The sequence below is a fragment of the Halichoerus grypus genome, chromosome 4, assembly GCF_964656455.1.
Source record: "Halichoerus grypus chromosome 4, mHalGry1.hap1.1, whole genome shotgun sequence".
NCBI classification, from domain to species: domain Eukaryota; kingdom Metazoa; phylum Chordata; class Mammalia; order Carnivora; family Phocidae; genus Halichoerus; species Halichoerus grypus.
In genome coordinates, this window is record NC_135715.1 from 32,746,187 (window position 1) to 32,768,023 (window position 21,837).

Below are 21,837 nucleotides of genomic sequence, written 5' to 3' on the forward strand. Positions count from 1 at the left end.
CGCTTAATGACTGAGCCACCCAGGTGCCCCTTTTAACCTGTTGGTTCTTTTTTATCTCAAAATGTGAATACCCAAATATTTCTTTTAATTACACAGATAATCTATGAAATTCATAAAAAGTGAGAACATTTGTCAAAGCAGAAATGAAAAATAATACTCCACGTCCTGCCATCTGTAATTTTGAATGTGTATCCTTTCAGTTTTTTCTGTCCCTATCCCCCTGTCCCTCTCCCTCCTCTTCTCTTTATCTCTTTCACACTGTCTTTGTTATGAGCATTGTTTCTAAACATATGGCAACCTATTCTCCTGTCATCTCTTTTTTTACTAATTATGATCATTATCTACTTCAACACAAAAAGCTACATATCATAAATTTAATGAATAAATATTATTCAGTGGTTTGTATGTCCCATAATCCATTCAACTAGTTTCCTATTTTTGGCATTTAGATTGATTTTTTTTTTTATACTGTAAGCAGTATGGTGTTATAAACACTTATATATGTGCTTGTTAAGTGATTTTTCTGGAATATCATTTGCTTTCATTGTTTTTACCAAGATGATCATAGGCCTTGATGTTTCTCATCTATTTGTGTATTTTCAGCTTTTTTCAGAAATTAGTAAGCTTTTAAGTTAATGTTGAAGGAGAAAATTGCATTTTACGGTATTTGAGGCTATTGTTCCTACAATTTTAAAGCATTCAAAAGGTGATGATGGTTCATAGTGGTCTGATCTTTAGGAATAAGCCATGTACTTATGAGCAAGATAAACTTTACCATGTTTTGCCCTCTTAAGATCTAGCAGCAATATCTTTGATTTTAAAGATCGTGTATATCTGATATTGTGTTGAAAAATAATGATCTTTATATTTAATTTAAATAATCATACTTGGTAATTATATAATATTTAAATATATTACATGATATATATAGTATATAACCATATACATGTATTATATATAACCACATATATAATATATGACCATATATAGTACTTTAACTCCTTTATAAGTCACTTCTAATCCTTATGTACTAATAGACTTAATTTATGATTTTCTGTTATTTGACTCTTTTTGTTTAAGATGCAGTCAAATTTTCTAAGGTTTCCTTGTGACCTTAGAGTCCTGGTTTCTATGAAGAAAAGTAAATAAAACATCATCCAGTAAATCATATGTAGAGCTAAGAATTAAAACTCTGTCTTCGGGGCGCCTGGGTGGCTCAGTTGTTAAGCGGCTGCCTTCGGCTCAGGTCATGATCCCAGGGTCCTGGGATCGAGCCCTGCATCGGGCTCCCTGCTCCGCGGGAAGCCTGCTTCTTCCTCTCCCACTTCCCCTGCTTGTGTTCCCTCTCTCACTGTGTCTCTCTCTGTCCTATAAATAAATAAATAAATAAAATCTTTAAAAAAAAATGAAAAAAAATAAAACTCTTGTCTTCTACTTTCTCATTGCAAGTTGGATTGCCATATTTGTTTGGGTAATTACAATTTCTTACTTTGGGGATTTTCCAGGCAGCATGGGTCGATTCTCATTGGCTATGTCTAAGAATGGGTCAGGAGAGCTTCCTGAAATTGCTATATTACTATTGAAATCCTCACAGGTTTCTGTCAGGCCTCTGTAGCTTGAACTAATGAGCAAATTCACAGCTCTTTCTGGAATCTTTGCATTTGTTTAGTGGGAAAATTTGGATACACAGAAAGGGGTCTAGAAGGAATTTAAACAAAATAATAAAACCATCTTATAAAATGTTGCTAATTTCCCAGCAGGTGTATTTTAAAGTAAACCATAAATGTTCTTTATATCGGATGTTATTTTCTTTTAATATTGAGGTAGTGTTTATGTTATTGGGTAATAAAATTCAACATAAAATTCTTTCCTAATGAGTTTATAATATCAGTAATTACAAAACTAGTGTTTCTTAAGTGGGGACACCTTCCTTCTCTCACCATCCCCCTCCCTTTGACATTTGACAATTTCTGATTAGTACAACTGTGGGGGTGAGAGAGTGCTATTGGGATCCAGTGGTAGGAGGCAGGGATGTTGCTGAACATCTTAACTGCACAGGAAAGCCCCAGCAACAAAGACATATCTGGCCTAAATGTCCATATTGCAGATGTTGAAAAGCCCTGCTCTGAAAGAATATTTGAGTCATTGCATTGGACTTCCTAAGCAGGGCATATTTACTCTCTTTATAAGCAACATTTATTTTATCCATATTCAGTATCAAGTAGCAGAAAAAGGTAATAGAAACTTCCTGGGTGCAATAAGTTATACAGGTTCAAAATTATACTGTTTCTATTTTTATGGGTCAGATTTATTAAGAGGCTGGCAGGAAGTTACAAGGCCTGAGTAAATGCTGTGCAGTTATATAATTCCTTAATAAAAACGTGTACTTCAGACTTCTGTTGAATATATTTTGTTTCTTTTCTGACTTCCATTGTGTTACATTTTAGAATTTGAGAAGTACCCATAAAGGGAAAAAAATAGTCCTGGATTTAATTTACTTAGACATGTACACATACACATACCTTATAGAAATTCTAAGATGGGGTAAGAATGGTTGATAAAATGAGGAAGTGCCTACATGGGGAAAGGACATTCAAGGTGACAGCAGCTTGGATAATGACGTGGAGGTGTTAATATCACTGGCTTCATATTGCCCTGAATATGCAAAATTTCAGCCATTTGCCTTTATCTTATCTTCTCTGTAGTTCTTTTGTTTTCCCCAAATAATTTCAAAAATTTTCTACCTTTCGAATTATAGGCCACTCTGTAGGTATCTTTTCCAGTAACCTACATGTTAGATATGTTGTAGTAGTAAATATTTTTCTTTAAAACTGTATATTTCTGGGCAGTCATATGAAGGGGAACCATAATAACTGCATCGAATAGCGTTTGGTTGCTGGGAAGGGCTGTCAGACACTTCATGGTTGTGTCTAGTAGTTAGAGATGTTAAATGCCCTCCCTGGGATGCCCAGGGCAGGTTGTGTCCCTATGTAATTGGTGGGCATCCTCACAGTTTGAAACAGACAACATAGTTCATTCTTGCCATTTTTCCTGAGAAATTATATTTTAATTGTGTAGCTCAGCCTTCCTTCAGTTCCTATCATCAGTATTTTTTTTTTTTTAACCTACCATTTCTGGGGCACCTGGGTGGCTCAGTTGGTTAAGTGTCTGCCTTCAGCTCAGGTCATGATCTCAGGGTCCTGGGATCGAGCCCCCCATCGGGCTCCCTGCTCAGTGGGGGAGTCTGCTTCTCCCTCTCCCTCTGTGTGCTGCTCCACCTGCTTGTGCTCTCTTTCTTTCTGTCAAATAAATAAATAAAATCTTTAAAAAAACCTACCATTTTCATTCTACTTTTATCATAGTTTATAGAATCCAATACAAAAACCTCAGTGGTTCTTCAGAGTCAAACAAAAATCAGATGAGAACATCCATTCTTAAAAGTAAGCTTAGGGGCGCTTGGGTGGCTCAGTCGATTAAGTGTCTGCCTTCAGCTTAGGTCATGATCCCAGGGTCCTGGGATCAAGTCCCATATCGGGCTCCTTGCTCAGTGGGGAGCCTGCTTCTTCCTCTGCCTGCCACTCCCCCTGCTTGTGCCCCCTCTCTCTTTCTTTGACATAAAAAATAAATAAAAATCTTTAAAAAAAAAAAAAAGTAAGTTTGGAAAGGATGGGTAAAATAGTATTACTACTACTAATAAAAATTATTTAATATAGTTATTAACATAAAAGACTTGTAAAGTACTAAAACACTTTGTGTGCATTATCTCATTGAATCCTTAAAACAATTCTGTGAAGTAAAAAGTTATCTGCATTTTACAGATAAGAAAACTGAAACCATAAGTTTATACACCAAACAAGTATGTTGAGTCTAACCCAGGAAGTGTATTTTATTGAGCCCATGTTCTAGACGATATCCTATTCCTACTTTCATTTCTGTGCAATTATGAAAGCATACAGAAAAAAGCATAGACACGGAAAATAGAGAGCTTTTAAAAAGGTAAAAGATCAGGTAGTTTGAATTCTTGGACATGGTATTGGAAAAAAATGAAAGTAGATATGTAACAGCATTGCCAATAGAAATGTTGACTTAGCACAGGATTTGGATGATACATAAAATTTAATTATTACACCTGAAGACATCATTTGGGGAATCTGGAAAAGTCATAGCTAGAGGTGAATATACTTGGAAATTGACAGACTACATTTTGAGTCGAGCCTGTGCATTTGGCAGCCAACCAGTAATGTCTTTACTGCATTCCCAGGATCCAGAGTGTTGGGGGAAAAAAGAGAGAGGAAATGCATGGCCACTTTGTGATGTGTCTGACATGGCTGGCCAGACAATGCAAACTATTGCAGCTTTGTCATTGTCAATATAATCTTTTAACAACAATTACTTTTGTTACATTTTTTTGACAACATGACAAACATTATGCAGTGCTTTTACATGCTTTGGCAGTCCTTCTTGGATGAAATAACCTGTACAATTCACCCTTTTCTACCTTCACTTTTTTTGAAACATGCATTAAAAACCAATATTGTGCCTAGGGTTTTCAAGGGTTTGGTATAAAATCTTAACTCAGTAAAAACCTAGTTTACTTGTTTGCAGTTTACACATCTTTCTGGCTACGGAGGAGAACCTTAAGGTCGAGCTTTGTCTTTTTGTTTTCATCAGAATAGTCAAAATAAAAAAAAAATGAACTTGGATTTTTAATTCTCCTCGAAGTTCTTGTACTTATTTCCAGCTCCTCAGTGCTATTTTTTCGGGCTGCGCAGGAGACAGACATTCAACAAGCCTATGTTGTTAGGAGATAATCCATTTGGATTTGATAAGGAGCCATTTGACATCATTGTAGACCAGGAAAAGTGGAAATATAGGTCAGTAGTCATTTCCTTTGTTTCCTACAGAAAACAAATGACTTAATACTCGATAGTCATCTTAATTTTCTCTAGGCACAGAAGACCGGTGTTGTTATTTCATTACGTAATCCATTCAGTGTTCTGGATGTGTTTTCATTATTATCCACACGATTTTCATAAAGGGTAATGACTGATGAATACGTTAATGTACAGTCCTTTTAAACTTGTACTTTGGCAAATATCTGTTCTTTTTCTTTCTTCTTCTTTTTCTTACGTTTCAGTAATCATGGAAGTCTGTAAAACCTTACAAATCCTGCAGTGTTAGGAAAAGCAGAGTCCATTCTTGTCTTGAATAGGTAGATAATAAAATGACATATATATGTTTGCTTTATTTCAACCAAACCTGTGTTTCCAAGTTTGGATACATTTGACTTTATGTGTCTCTTAGAAGATTTGAACTTACTCAGCTTAAGGGAAATCTTTCTCTGTGGGTCACAGATCTTGAGTATGCAAAAATATATTGAAATTAAATGATATACCCAAATATTCATGTAACCCAGAGTAGAGTAGGTCCTTTAAGGGATATTGGAGGAATATATGACATGGTTGGCTTTTCCTTTTGGGTTTCCTGTCTCAACTTTGTGGACAATCTAGAAAGATTAGTGCCATCCTTGGCACTCCCTCTTGCTCTGTTTCATCACCATACTTCTTCCTTCTTGTCAATGATCAAAGACTGTTCATTCTACCTATGAACTATTGCTCAAATATTTTTCTTCCTCTTTCTTCCTGCTGCCATGGCCTTAGGTCTAGCTTACCACCTCTCCCCTGGGCTACTGGGGTGGCCTATGAACTGGCTCTTCCTTCTGCATCCAGTCCTATATGTTTATAGGCATCTTCAAATTAATTTTAGTGCTATCTTTCTAAACACAAAGCTTAAACATACTGTGTTTTTGCTAAATAGGCCTTCACAACTTCCAGTTGCATATTGTGTGATGCCCAAACACATTTCTTCCCCATGTACCTCTAGCTCTTGAGGCAGGGAGCTTTTCTATCTTGTTCACTCATGCCCCTAGCAGCTAGCATATAGTGGCATTAAAGAAACATTTTTTTAATGAATAAATAAAGTGCCATAACATATAAGGCCCTTTACAATCTGACCTGATCTCCTCTCCAGTTTCTCCTTCAATGAGCAGTATGTTCCAGCCACACCAAATCCTTTACCATTCTTCATAAATGGCGGGGTATTTTATAGCCCTAATAAGATTGTGCTTATGCTCTTCTCATCTGTCAACCATCAGTTATCACCTGGGTCACTTAGACCCAGGAGAATGAATTGACCTTATGTCTGCCTACATTTATTGTTCTCATTAGCCCAACAAATATTTACTGAGCACATACTATGTTAGACACAGTTATTAAGTCTGGGGGTAGGGATACTGTTATGAACAAGAAGACAAGGTCATGTCCTTCCTGGAACTTACATTCCAGTGCAATAACAAAGAATTTGTCAGTAGTGATGTATATTAAGATGGAATAGAATACATAGAGGCCCAGAGGAGAGGACATTTTTGACATCGCTGAAATGCAGTCTGAGCAGAGTATAAAATGGGGTTGGGTAGCTGGTTTGAGGCTCATTGGACATGGGTCCAAGGTCCCTCCTGTAGGGCAGGGTAAGGACTTTAGACAACGTTCATACTGTTCGCCTTCAGTGTATCTCTAATCAGCCTGCCTTTGCCTTGCTGCTCCCGCCTCAGCCGTGGTTCCAGCCTTTTGTCAGATCTCAGGAGCCTGAAGCACACTAGCCAGAGTAGCTTAGGCAGCTCTGGGCTCCTACAGTTTGCAGCCAATGTCCGAATACTCAGCGGTTTATTGTTTGCGTGCATGTGCCTAGGGAAGGAGGCTTGGGCTGGGCATGTGCTTTCTAATTCCTGTCTGGCCTCTGCTGGGGCTAAACCCTCAGAATTAGTTTCTACTAGACCTGTAGAGAGTCTTGTTTCTGGCTTCCTTTTCCAGGACTAAACTCACTTCTCTCTTGTCTTTATTTATTGAGATATAATTGACGTATAACATTATGTTAGTTTCAGGTGTATGACATTAATGATTCGATATTTGTATATGTTGTGAAATGATCACAGTGGGTCTAGTTAGCATCCATCACCTTATATAGGAAATTTTTTTTCTAACATCCATTCTCTTAGCAGTCTTCAAATATACAATACAGTATTATTAACTATAGTCACCATGCTGTGTATTACATTCCTGTGACTTATTTGTTTTATAAGTGGAAGTCTGTACCTTTTGACCACCTTCCCCCCTACACACAGATACATACCCCGCCTCTGGCAACCACCAGTCTGTTCTCTGTATCTATGAGCTCATTTTTTTTGGTGTTTTTAGTTCGGTTGTTTTTTTAAGATTACACGTATAAGCAAGATCATTTGATTTTTGTCTTTCTCTGACTTACTTCATTTAGCATAATATCCTCAAGGTTGATCCATGTTGTTGCAAATGGCAAGATTTCTTTCCTTTTTATGGCTGAATAATTCTTTTTTCTTTACATGATATCAAGACTACTTGTTACCTCATCCTGATAACCCCATACCTGCCCCTGCATGTTAGATCTCTTCCTGCAATGTTAATACCTGCCCAGCTGGACTGAGGTTTTGCCCTCCCTCTCCAGGGATGTTGGTGGTGGGTGGACACTTCTCTTGCCATGATATTGTCCTGCCTTTTTTTTTTTTTTAACCTGGTTTCTGTTCTTCAGTCTTTGGCTTGCCCCTGTTACTTGCCACAGGGCCTCATGGTTCACAGATGTTGTGTGATTGGAAGGAGGTGAATTTGGCGTAGCAGAGACCCTCACTGCGTATTTATGAAGAGATTTGGTTAACTCACAACCCCCAAGTGTGTGCAGTTCTTCAGAATATGAATGACAAAAATAACATTCTGTTACACTTAGTATTAATGCTGGGGTGGAGAGTGTTATTTGGAATCTCAGATGACATTTCTAAAATATCAGTGTGAACTGCATTGTTGTGGTAATTTAGCACTTGCCAACATAGGAAACAGAATGATCCTTGCTATCGGGAAAATAGAAGTTGCCTCGTGGCAAGTACAGTTTTACCAGTCCTTATGAGAGACATAATTCCATGTTTCAGTGGGAGGAATTTATGGAAGAGTTTTATTTTTAAGACTGAAGACAGATATTTCAAAATAATATATATATGAATCACTGAAACCGCTGAAGGGGATTTAAGTTGAGAGTTCCAGTAGGTCTCTAGTTTAGCTCTTAGTTTTGCCAATATGGTTATCTAAGAGATTATAAATTAAATGTGATGCCCAGATGTATCTCTCTTGAATATCAAATGTAGAGAGTAAAGTTCCTGTATCATCTAAGTGCATGAAACTGTTGTGTAAATATTGAATGAGCTACCAAGGGTATATGAATATTTTCAAAACACTGGATTGCAGATGAGATACCAGAGATTAGCCCACTGCCTAAGCGTGGGCCCAGATTTTTCTGGATGTTGAAATCAGGATGGGATTGACTTGCTAAATATGAGGTATTTCTAGGATAGGATGCATAATCTCATCAAGCTAAGAAAATATGTTGAAAGTTTAATTTAAAGGGGAGAAGAAAAAAAAGGAAATCACTTTGAAACCATGGCTTATTTGACCTCTTATTGATATTCCCCAAAATGTTGATACTCACCAGTGACCAGAAGTTGCACATTCAATTCAAATTAGCTCAGTCCTGAGAGGAGCTGTTAATGGAGATTCCAGAGTTCCTGAGAAGAGAGGGAGAGAGAGGAGAAGAAGAGAGAGAGAGAGAGAGAGAGATGGGGTGGGGGGGGGGGCGCTAAGGTAGGGAGGAGGGGAGAGAAGGAGGAAGGATGGGGGATGGGGAGAGGGAGACTTGGTTTGGAAGAGAGCTGTACCCCTTGGTTATCTTGAGTCCTTGGCCAATTTAACCTCCTTGTATCTCAGATGTCTCATCTTTAGAGAATATAGCATTGACTTCCTGGGTTGCTGTAAGGACTAAATGAGAATCCCTTAGTACAAGGTCTGGTCCTTAATAAATATGCAAATATTATGTGTTGTTATTTTGTTTGTTACCAAGATAATAATAAAATGATTTTTTTATGTGACGATGTGATTTGTTGTATAGTGATAGACATTTGAAACTGTTGGCCGTGTGTAATTCTAATCTCTTAGGTTTGTTGATTCTTACCTGTATAAAGCAAGATGAATTCACTGATTCTCTTGTGTTTCAGCACAAGTTTTGGGGTTATGATAAAACAATTAATGTTTTCTCCAAAGAACTGGATGGCCCACAGTCAGGAGGAGGGTGAAGAAAAGGCTTGCATTTTGGGAATAGGAGGACAAATTCTAGTAATTGCCATGGGAAAGTCCCACCCCCATTCATTCTGTTTTTATGAGATGATCATTGAGCATTGGTCCGTATGCTTCTTGCACATTCCATTCAAAATATTTTGAGATGTTAGGATCATTGAAGGTTGTGCTTGTCCTGGTTTTGACTAGGAAAGCTACTATCAGCTGGACTTCTGTGTTGCCAAATCTTATTTGGCAAACAGGAAAGTCCAGAGTACCATTCTCATTCAGTGCACATGTAATTGGTCAATAGCCAGCTAATAAATCTGATGGTTAACTTTTGCTTTAATTAATAAAATGTACTCATACAAAGCAAGCACTGTAAATGTATACACGTGTGTGTACATGTATATATACATACACATATATAAATTATACAGAGTTGTATAATATCAAAATGTTCATTACAACATAAATATACAAAGAGTACGATGTTACTAAAATTGATGACTGTGTAATTTTATTTGCCTCTTGGGAATCAATTGAGCTATTGATTCCACAGCAAATGTGTTTTGATTAAGATCATGGCAAGATATGTTTGACAGCAATTTCAAATTATTAGAGTTTATTACATATTTAAAGTCTACAGTCAACTGAGATTGTATGTATCTGATTTTAGCTTAGGGAGATAAATCTATCGATATTTTGTCCCAGGAACTATATCCTCAATGCTGTACAATTACCATGCGCTCCATAAAACCCATACCCTTTTCTGAATGGTCTGGAATATGGTGTGATGCTCAGTGCTTATGTATATACTAAACAGGATTAGAATCATGAATGTAGAGATTAATATGCTTTATGTATATTTACAGTATTGCTTTTAGGCGTATATATAAATTGAATCTGCATTAGTTGAGTTTAATAGTTAAGGATTGGTTTCTTAGCTGTGAACATAGTTATTCATGGTGTTTATTTTGGTTGTGGCTGTGGATGATCCTGGAAAATCATGGAAAGAGACATATTTCCAGGGAAAACTTAATTTCTTAAAAAAACTCTCAAGAGGTGTTTTATTTTTCCACTTTTATATGAAACTAAAATGTACATCCTGTCTTTAACACACGTAGGATTATTCAAGAATAACAATAAAAAAATCATGAAAATACAGTGATATTTAAATGTGCTAAATGGAACGTGGGCCCAGTCAGGTTTTCATGATTTATCAGTTTTTAACTTCAAAGACTCTGGTTGGCTTGCATTTTTTAAACTAATGAGTTTATCACAGCCTGTGAGGAGCATGGTTAAAGTCTATCAGCTGTAAATTGGTACAAAGCACTAAGAGGGACATTAGCCTCTAATCAGATTCCAACCAGTTCATTAAACCTGTCTTTCCAGAATCGTTCTTTGTCTTTTCCCTGCCTTTGCAAGGCATCTTCCCTTTTCCTCTGGGCAAGACCTCCTCCGGGGTAGGAAGCAATATCAACTCATTCTTCATTGTCTACCAACCAAACAGCCTACGGGATGCTTTGTTAGGGTAGATTTCTGGCTGCTGTGAAGGGCAGGGGCGTGGAGGGCTGGCCGGCTGCAGGAAGGCTTTCTTGAAACTGGGTGGTTGCAAGCCAAGCTGGCTGCTTCCAACCACGGAAGCAAGTGACACATTAGGATTTGAGATCCATGCCTGATGTGTAAGCAACTCACCAGCCTCCATGAAAGGAGTTAAAGCTTGGAACACATTAACTGAGCTTGCCAGGGATTCCACAGTTCTTTCTGCTCGAAGCTATTAGGATGCAAAATGCCTAAAAAATATGGACAAGTCAAAAGCACAAATTTAAAAAAATGCATCCTGCCAGTTTTAATAATATTGCGCATTTCTAAGAAAAGAATCTGACAGTAGTTTCTTTCCTTTTTATTACATAATAGACTAGGTAGCATGGAATTTTTAAATGCTCATTAGTTAGCTCTAGAGTAAATTTGCCTTTTCTTCTTGTTGATGTCTCAGAGCAAATATTTCTGATAAGAGGCCCTATAAATTTTATTTCTTTTTTTTCTTAAACAAAAAGGAGTGGCAAGAAATAGAGATAATTAGAGCTTTACTATACTGCACTCTGTTGGTATTATTTGGTAATAAAAACATTTATGATTTATCAAAGTGGGAGTTGTTTTTATTTAACTATTTGATAGAAAAGCAACTATGTGAGAGGCAGAAACCTGAAGGTTTAGAAATGCTACTAACCTTTGTCATCAAAGGTAGGCAAAATATTTAGAAACAGATCTCTCTCTCTTTTTTTTTTAAGGAGACCACTTTAGAGTCATGTGCTTACATTCTATGATTGAGCAAAGGAGCTATTCTAAAAACTCAGACTTAGTCATTTCAGTTTCTTAGTTTGGTCAGTAGATGAAGGTAAATTTGACATTCTAAACATGTTTTAAAATGTGATTTTGGCCTGAAGCAAGCAATAGTAAGTGTCTTTCGAACTCCCTTCATAGGTTATTGACTTTAGAAAATCCCCAAAGCAGTGAAAATTAATAGAGAATAACCTTGATTTAATCTTTTCATAAATATTGTTTGAAATTCTAGTGAGTCACAATAGAAATAAGGTTCTCCTTTCAAGAAGTGGTAAATTCAGCCAAACACATACCAAAATAGAAAACAAATTGTTACTTATTTTTTGGTTGTGACTTGAGCTTAAAAATTCACTCTCAATCCAAAATTTATATGAGTTGTTTTTGAAATAGATGTTTGGGGTCAATACATAGAAATTTTCCTTTGATCTGAAGTGCGATACCGAAGTTCAGTGTCTAGAATTATATTACCTTGTTTTTAAAATTATTTAGACTTTGACGATAATATGAGCATACGGTCATTTTTTATCTTTTTCTCCTTTGTGGATTTCTGCACACATACAACCTCTGGAACTAAGGAAGAAGGAAACATCCTTCTCTTTCCTTCCACTATTGCAAAAGTGTGATGAATTGTTCCAGCCCCATATAAATTAATGTTAAGGTTTCTTTACTTCAGTTTATTATAGTCTGACCTCCAACCCAGAGGTCAGAGAATCAGACTGATTAATTCAACTTCTTGGTCATTATTTCAAATGATAGTTCAGAATGGGGGGATAATTGGTTATGCTGATATTCTCATTTAATTATACTTCATTGTTAAAAAAAATTAGGTTAGCAGTACTAAATGTACTACTATGAAGGAAGAGTCTACCAGATGCCCTCATTTGAATGCTTTATAGCTGACTTTCCCTCTCTCTCTCTGTTTTTACTCTCAGAATATCAACACCTTTGAGAACAGAATGTTAATGCTTGATGGGATGCCGTCAGTCAGAGTCAAAACAGAGCTTTTGGAATCTGAACAAGGGGTAAGTTTCCAACGATGCCGCACCCTCTTCTCTTTATGATAGCGGCAGTCATTTCCAGAGCATCTTGACGTTTGCTGGCCTATGCTTTTTTCTCTCAAGTAAAGATCATCTGAGACTGGTTGATCCTCATCCATTTGCAACCTCAAACATTACTAACTTGGAAAAGACAACTTCCTGAAACTAGGAAGACACAGTGACCTTATAAGAACCATACGGTTTTATTTAAGTTAGCGAAGGTTTTGAAAAGCTAATAAAAATCCAAAGCAAAGAGGAATTATTAAAAAATAAGATAGGACTATAACCTCCATGCCAAAATGGCTTGTTTCTTTCTTAGGAAGTTACGGAGTACAGGTATGGGAATGTTCCTGTTTGTTGGATTGATTTTCCTTGTGACATTTGTATTTACCCTTTTATATACCATGAGGACTAGAGGACAGTTGATGAAATTTAAGTTGGTGAGTTTGAAATGCAAATAAAGCAAAAGAAGACTTATATAACAATACATAGCAAAATTGACAAATTAACGCATGGCTAGTGAAAATATGAAGACTTAAGAACACAGCTGGATTTCTTTTTTAAAAGAAGTTAGGTGATTTTGTAATTGTTAACACTTGTAGCTTCACTAGTTAAAATTATAATAAGGGCAATGTGACTGCTTGCAGCATTGGCTGACCCCGTCTTGTATTTAAGTGAGAAAGCCCAGACCGCGTGCCCGAGGGCACACTGCCTACCTGTGTTACTAACTCACAACCACTGAGACACTACAGATGTCCGAAACAAGGGTAAATTAAGTAAATATTTAATCTTAATCTTATTAATGTATCTCTTACCAAAAAAAAAGCAAAACATTGGCAATGTTTTGTAAGTGAGCAACCAGAAGACATTTTAAATGTAAATAAAATTTCACTTAAGAAATCTGTGTGCATGAGTTCATGTGGGACTCCATTCAAGGGGTTCGGATGCTGATGTATGAGAGGGACTTCATAATGAGGAACTGAGGGCATGAATCCAGATGGTAGCATGTAGAGGGTTTCTCCAATAACTTCCCCATCCCTGAGCAATCTGTGGCAAGATGTATGGCATCTCAATGTATAGTTCTCTTCTTCACGCTAAGCCTGTGTCTGAAACAGTTTATATTCAGTGTTGATTGTTGTAGCTCTGCAGTGAACTTTGTGGGGTACGTCAGCCAATAACACACCTTCTCCGTTCTGTGCATGACATGACGACAGAATCACATAGGTTCGACCTAACACTTAGCAGAGCATCGTGATCGAAAACACCGTGTGGTGGCGATTGGTATTATTTGTTCATTGTAGACAAGGCTTCAGAAAAAGTCCTGTGTTCACCTGGATTTTCTAGCCTACTCACCAAGTTAAACTCTATGTCTTCCAAGCCAAGTAGTTTTTACCTTTGCTGTTGAACCTAACATAAGAAGGATTTGTTTTATTTCTTTGGAATTTCTGTTTTCTTAATCTAAGTGCATGAGCATCAGTTTCATAAAATAAATTTCTGCACACCACGTGTTTAAGTTGGTGTGTAGAACACACCACACAGACCAGAGTATCTCATTCACAGAGGATAACGTTTTTCCATTGCTGATGGAAAAGTGAAAGAGTGGTATATTCCACATTGTTGCTTTTATTTCACGAGATGTTCTTCAACTTGAATAGCAGTAAATCTACTCAAGTCATGCATGTTGGAGGAAGGCAGAGAAGAACAGAGAGTACTACTTGCGCCATTGGTCGGAGCCAGGATGGTGTATCGTTGTTATTAGCTCTGGGAATCTTTGAGGATGTCAGGATACTTCTCCTTTACTGTCAGTTTTCAGGGGTAAGGTAAGGTTTGCATGAAGGATTTAGATGCACAAAAAACAAAAGCCATGATTCCCAGGGGTTTTACATTGTGAATACGAACCTCATGCCACATTACTTCTAGACATTATTTACTGCCCTCAGATAGGGACAGGAAAAATGGTAGGTTCATAGGTTTTACTTAATGCTTAGTCATTAAAATCAATTTTCCTCCTTGTGAGTGGAGCTGTTGTTAGTATTTTAACCCTAATTTAGATTGTGCATGTTGAAGGCAAGTAGAAACTTGATTTTATTCTTTTCCTAAGCTTTGTATGTACTTCTTAAATATATGGCAGATATAATTTTGTTCTCTTTTACAGTAAAGCTTTAAGAGAAGCAGCCCAGTGTTTAATGAAATGTATTATGACCTAATTATTTATGGAGTACAGTAATTTGTATTTAGTCATTTATAATATTTCAAATCCATTCTTCTTTAAAATTAGGGATGAAATCTAGATTTTTAGGGAACTTCGCTTTTGGTCATTTTACTGGAGTTTTTAATTGGGGTATAATGGGGATGGGTGATATACGGTATCACTTCAGAACCAGAACTATTTTAGTTGGATAAGGAATACTAGAATTCTAAACATTTCCTTATTTCCATCTTATAGGACTCTTTCCTCATTTCCTGTTAAAAGCTGGTTGAAGTTTGATTATTTTTATAAGAAACTGTAAACAGTGGTGAAATTAAGATAATCCTATGTGTGATTATGGGCTTCTGAAAAAGATGTGAGATATTACTAACAATGAACACAAAGTTATAGAAATGAATCTGTGCATCACAACAATGAATGAGAATGCCTGAGCTTGATGTCAAGGATTGGATTCTGTAATCACTCTGGAAGACCTAATTTCAAGGGTGTTTTTAGGACATAGACATTAAACGTCCAGTGTTTTGGGGCAGAAAAGTTTTGTGTGTCTTTCAGGCCCCGGGCGGCATTGTAAAGATACAGTACCTTACATGGCCCTCCTTTTTCAGTGCAGCATGCACGCATATGTCTGTTCTCCTCTCCTGGCTATAAATAGTCCCTGTCAGCTGGTCTATACATATCCCCCCAGCCTTCCAAGGAATTCAGGACCCGATGACCACATTTCGGAGCTGGAAGAAGGACTGTGGAATGGGTCTAGGTTTGCCACTCTGCTTTCTCTCTTCTCTGAAAAGTTCTGGCTGCCTTGCCTCATTCTCTTAATAGTTTTATGGTGTGTGAAGGTGGTCATAGCTCTTCAATCAGATTGTAAGCTCTTGGAGGACAAGAATTGTTTCTTGTATTTTTCTTGTAGGTCCTGGCACCTGGCGAGTGGTTAAGAAATACATGCTTTGCTTGTCTGGGCATTATAACTGGCATGGTGGAAAAATATGAAACCAGTCATTAGCTCGTTATAAACCCGCTCTGTCAACTTCCTAGGGTTGTTGTGAACAAAAAAATAAAAATTGGAAATGTTGGAAACAGACATTCTCATTGGTGGCATGGTGTTCATCTTGTAGCTGTGTGAACCGAACAGGTACAGTAACATATGGGCACCAACTCTGTGTGCCTGCCTTCTGTTTGGAATTCTGTGACTCCTGCATCCTTAGTTTTATGATACCTAAGTAGATGATTATTGTAGTCTCTTGAAACGTGACTTCAGTTTCCTTCGGGCTTGTCGGTAACGCAGCACATGCTGCTAAGCAGTCCGTGGGAAGGGCGTGAGCTCTTGTGATACGCTTCAGGGGCACAGCAAGGAGGGTTGGAATGACTTTGACTGTGACCTTTGGTGCTTGTGTCCTGCTGTTACAAGAGCTTCCCAGATGCTGTCAGCCTTTGGATGTTCTCACATGTTATTAAGCAAAGGACTAAAGCAGGAGGAAGAGGACTGGAATGATTCCACCCAGAGATAAGGCGGTGACAGAGAAAGGGTACTGCCTCAAAGACATAAAATGTGATTTTTGTTCCTGGCCTTGCAGCTCACCAGCTTGAATGGCTTTGGGAAGTGACTCCGTAACTCCAGGCCTCTATGTCCTCATCTGTACAGTGGGGGTGTTAAGACTGGCCCGGGTTCCACTGACATTCTTTGAGTCTGGTAATGGGCCAGGAGTGAGAAAAAGCATTTCCCATTGGGAGTTTAACAGTCCTACCACAAGGAAGCTGCCTGTGTGTGGAGGTAGAAATACATCGACTTTAAAAGGGGACAGACCCAAGTTCAGATGTTCACTCTGCCAGGGGCCAGCCGTGTGGGTCCCCTTGGTCTCTATCCACCTATTTCTCCTCTTCTGGGAAGTGAAGTGAACTGCAGCCTCCTAAGAGCCTGCCTGCATGCGGTGGGTGCTGAATAAATGTTCTCCCTTTGAAGAAAAGCAGGAATAAAAAGGGCCCCATTGTTTCAGTTTCCATGGATGCAAGTCTCATAACGTATTTAGTAGAGATTAAACATCTGGATTCATTTAGAATTGTAAAAGAAGATTTAAGGTAAATCTCCAAGTGCAACCCTTATTTTTTATTTGAATTTTTATTTAAGCGTATCTGGAGAAATATTTCAAATTCTGATTAGATTTTATCACATAAAAAATGGGATAATGGAGCCAGAAATCAATGATTATATTAACACAAAAATGACATCCTATTTTGGTGTGACAGTGGTATCTGGCCACAATTTTTTAAAAAAGTTCTGAGTTTGTACGCTTCTGAGATACTTACTGCTATATTTACAGGTGAGATGATTAGGTGTCTGGGATTTGCTGCAAAGTGAGGCGGGAGGGCAGAATGGATGGGGAGGAAGACGAGCTAAGACTGGCCAGGAGTCCATCATTATTGAAGCTACACAACCTGTACCGGGGGGGGGGGGGGGGTCCTCGTGTAACCGTTCTGCCTAATTTTGTATATATTTGAGATTCTTGAAAGTAAAATGTTTAAAAAAGAGAAGAAGCCCTCTACATAAAAACAGAAAAATTCATCGGTGCACAGGCGTCAGAGGGAGTCCTGCAGGAAGCATGCGTCACCCAGCCCCCCTCACTGTTCCCTGAGTGCAGGTAAGGAGCTGACCCGAGGCCCTCCCCCAGCCACAGCCATGCTCAGGCCTGTGGTCACCCCTCCTCTCCCTTCCCCTGAGGGCAGGTGCATTTCTGAGCCGTGGGCCTTTAGGTAGAGAGTGGAAGCAAGAGTGGAGCAGAGAGAGAGAGGGAGAAAGACATTGGGTGTTTTGCCAGTTTTGTGTTCCGAGCAGTCAGTGATTGGGTCGTAGAAGACCGTTGTGCGTTCCGCTGGGGGACAAAGCCCCATGCCACTTGACCACAGCTGTGGAGCGCCGAAGGATGCCGGTGTGGCAGCAGACAGATTTAATTGTTCCTGGCCTTGCAGCTCACTAGCTTGAATGGCTTAGTACCAGAAGATGTCAGGCCAGGGATTCCTATGAGCTCCTTAATTTTAGAGATAGGACAGAAGAGGGGCGCCTGGGTGACTCAGTAGGTTAGTGTCTGCCTTCAGCTCAGGTCATGATCCCAGGGTCCTGGGATTGAGCCCCGCATCAGGCTCCCTGCTCAGCAGAGAGCCTGCTTCTCCCTCTCCCTCTGCTGCTCCCCCTGCTTGTGCTCTCTCTCTCTCTCTTTCTCTGTCAAATAAATAAAATCTTGAAAAGAAAAAAAGGACAGAAGGGAGTGATGGTCCTTTTCCTAGAGGCAGCTTGCAGTAACTTTTGCAAAGCATTCTGCAGGGCATTCATAACAAGGCGGGGAAGGCATTTCTGTATCACAAAGGACTGACTAGCACCATTAAGTCAACTATAGTGTACCTTCCTGTAGAGTGGAGTTTTGCTTTATGCTTCTCATTATTCCTCATCATCTCAGTACAAGGAGCTTATAGCTAGGCAGGGCTCAATAAATAGTGATTCAGATGCTATTTATTGTAAGTGAGAGCCAGGGCCAGACTGTAGAATACTGAGGATTTTGAGACAGGTGCTATTTTGGAAAAGACCCCAATCTTTAGGCTTAATAAAGAAATAGACAGGTGCAAGTATTGTAGCTGCACCTAGACATGTGCTATGGAATGTTTAAGACAGGCAGTTACATTAAAATTTAGTAGCTTTAGAGAGAGAGAGAAAAAAAAAAAACCCAACAACAAACCTTTTTCTTTTCCTCAGTAAAACCTTATGTTTAATTTAACATAAAAGGTTTAATATATATCTGTGTGTAAAAGCTTAGCAAGACAGTGTTACTTTAATTACTTTATCAGAAGAAAAGAAAAGGCATTGTAAAACTGCCACTTGCCGTGCCCTTTAACAGAAGCTCATTATTACCTCCCCTACTGTGGAACAGAAGCCAGCGGAGCTAGTAAATTCGTAGAATTATCTTAGACATATGAATTTGCTTATCGTTTAATATTCTCCAATGACCCACTGCTTGAGAACCTTTGATCTGTAGTGAAATCTTTGCCTGTCACTCCCTGGCTTCAAAGGAAAACATATGCAGAAGCTGTGTTATTCCTAATCCAAGAAGACCATTTAAAAAAAAAAAAAAAAAAGGCAGGAAAAAATATCTGTACTTGCAAAACTCATTTTTAGGAAGAGCTATCCTCCACTAAAGAAGCAGAGTTGGACTGATTTTAATAATGTCAGAATGGCCAATAAATGTATTAATAGAAGGAACTGAAAATCAATGAGCTGTGATAGTAATTACAGATAGGACCCAAGGGAAATATAGCAGGCAGACAAATCCTTTCCCTTGGGGGCTGCCCTGGGCAAAGCTATGAAGTTGATAATTCTGCCCTCCTTCTTTCCCGTTAAGCAATGTACTTTCTCCTTCAGCTTAATTCTCCTCCACTCCAAACCCTTGGTGCTGTGATGGCTCAGGGTACCCACAGATGACCGGTTCTAACTGGAGTCTCCTTAATTGAGGAAAATGTAAAGTGCTATTCTTTCCGGGAGTCATTTGCATTTTTATAGGGTCAGTGCTTTGTAAAAAGGAACACTTCTTAAAGAGATTTCATGCTCTGAGTAATTTGGAAATTTCAAGTTGAGGGAAAATTAACCTCTCTGGAATATTTCAGCTAATGCATGATTGTGTGTGCCTTCATGTACTGGTCTTTGTGGTAGAATTTCAAAAACAAAATCTGGACCATGAGGCAAGAGTTGCTCTTTATCTAGATGTGTTTTCATGTGCTAATATTTGCATACTGATTCACAGTTTATAACTGTGATTATAGCTTATTTAACCCTTGGGGGACTTTTGCTTTGGACCACGGGGGATTAATTGCTATGGGAATTGACCTCGTACCATAAATAACTAAAAAGCCAGACTAAAATATATGAAATGTTTTTACATACTGAGCAACAACAGGCAGTTAAGGACTGTGATCCTTGGGAGTAGGGCAGAAAAGGAGGTGAACTTTGCTAGTGCCTTAGCCTTCTGCCTAAAGGCAAAGCAGGGGGAGGAACCCAAATAGGGCCTAGCAGCCACTGAGTTAGGCGGGCAGGGATGGGAACTTGGGAAAGGTCAAGGCAACTGGTTTTTAAGGGGAACAATAACAGAGAGGAAGGAATTGTATGGAGAGAGCTCCAGAGATCCTCAAAAGTGGCCCTCTCAGAAGGGTTTGGCTAAGTAATGATCTACCTGTGTGTGGAGGAAAACAAGGAAAGAACAAGGAAGGCAATAGGTGGAACAGTTTTTTTTTTTTTTTTAAAGATTTTATTTGTTTGAGAGGGGGAGACAGAGAGAAAGAGGGAGAGCATGTGAGAGAGCATGCACACATAAGTATGGGGGAGGGGCAGAGGGAGAGGGACAAGCAGACTCCCCACTGAGCGCAGAGCTTGACTCTGGGCTCAATCCCAGGACCCTGAGATCATGACCTGTGCCAAAGTCAGATGCTTAACTGACTGAGCCACCCAGGTGCCCCTCTGGAGCAATTCTTAGGGCTCACATACAGTTCCCACAGACCAGAATGGAGAGACCCCTTTGTACATGGGGGCATTTGGTAGGGGTCTCAGAAGGGCCACAGGTTAGTAATGGGGCTGAATTCGTCCCACAGTCGTCTGGACTGGGTTTTGTCATGAAGGACATGAGAAGCAAACCCTGAAAGTGTCAAACTGACCTGGAAGTTACTTAATTATGCCAGAGCAAAATCCAGCACTCTACCAGAAGACACAACGAGATCTAGCCTTCAATAATGTAAAGGTTCCACTATCTGGCAATTGATCATAATTGATTGGATTGATCAGACAGAAAAAAAGACAAAATGAACAACACCTCTGTGACCTGTGGAACAATCTCAAGTAGTCTATCATATGTACAATGGAACTGTCAGGATAGGCAGGGTCAGTAAAAATAATTTGAAGAACTTATGGCTAGACATTATCCAAATAAGAGGAAAACCCACATATCCAAGAAATTCAGTTAGCCCCAAGCAGAAGAAACCACACCAAAGCATAAAATAATCAAATTGCTGGAAACAGGTAATGAAGAACAGTCTTAAAAGCAGCCAATGGAGAAGAGGGGAATATATCTGGTATACAAAGGTGCAAAAATCAGACTTCTTATCAGATACCATGCAAGACAGAAGAAAGTCACTTACTTAGGTAAAAGGAAAAGGACACTGGATAGAAATCTGGATCTGCACAAGGAAATGTCTAAGAGCACTCAAAATGGTAAGTATGTAGGCAAATATAAAAGATGTAAAAAATCTTTTTAAAAGAAAATTATGCAAAGCAAACATAACAACACATTGTGGAGTTTATAACATATTGAATGAGCAACAGCAGTCACACAGAGATGGGGGCATGGAAGGAAATATACCATCGGATATGGTATTATGTGAAGGGAGATGGTATTAAGTTAAAGGTGTATGTTGTAAATCCTAAAGCAAACACACACACACACAGTAAAACAGCCAATGTAGTTAATAAACCAACGGTGGAAATGAACTGGAAGCATTTTTAAAAATACTCCATTTTCTCTGAATGAAGGCAGGAAAGAGGAAAGATGAACAAAGAGCAGATAGGGGAAATAGAAAACAAAGAGCAAGTTGGTACATTTAAACGTTATATGTAAATAATCGTGTGGAACAGAAAGAGTTTAAGCACTCCATTTAAAAGATAGATTGTCAGCTTGGGAATAAAAGCAAGACCTAACTACACGCCACCTGTAAGATGTTTTCTTTAAATATAAAGATACAGGTACGTAGTGAGTAACAGGATAGAATCAAGAGTAGACAAAATCATGAAGCAGAAAAGAGAATGGTGGTTGTCAGGGATTTGGTGGACTGGGATGTGGGCAGTTGTTTGATGGTGTCGAGTTTCAGTTTTGCAAGATGAAAAAAGGTCTGTTATAGAGCAATGTAAATGTGGTTAACACTACTGACCTGCACATATAGAGATGGTTGCGGGTAAATTTTATATTTTGTGTTCATTACCTCAATTAAAAATAAAAATAAGTTTGTTTTTTTTTAAAGATTTTATTTATTTATTTGA

General features: G+C 38.5%; 1 protein-coding gene across 3 annotated transcripts in view; it reads left to right on the top strand.

Moving 5' to 3' along the window:
• The window catches only part of KLF12 (KLF transcription factor 12), a 575,200-nt gene that overhangs the window by 332,273 nt on the left and 221,090 nt on the right, over positions 1-21,837 (top strand). For all 3 annotated transcript variants that reach the window (XM_078070259.1, XM_078070258.1, XM_078070260.1), the window contains one exon: positions 12,464-12,553. In XM_078070259.1, the coding sequence (XP_077926385.1) occupies positions 12,464-12,553 (90 nt within the window). The remainder of the gene's footprint in view (positions 1-12,463; positions 12,554-21,837) is intronic.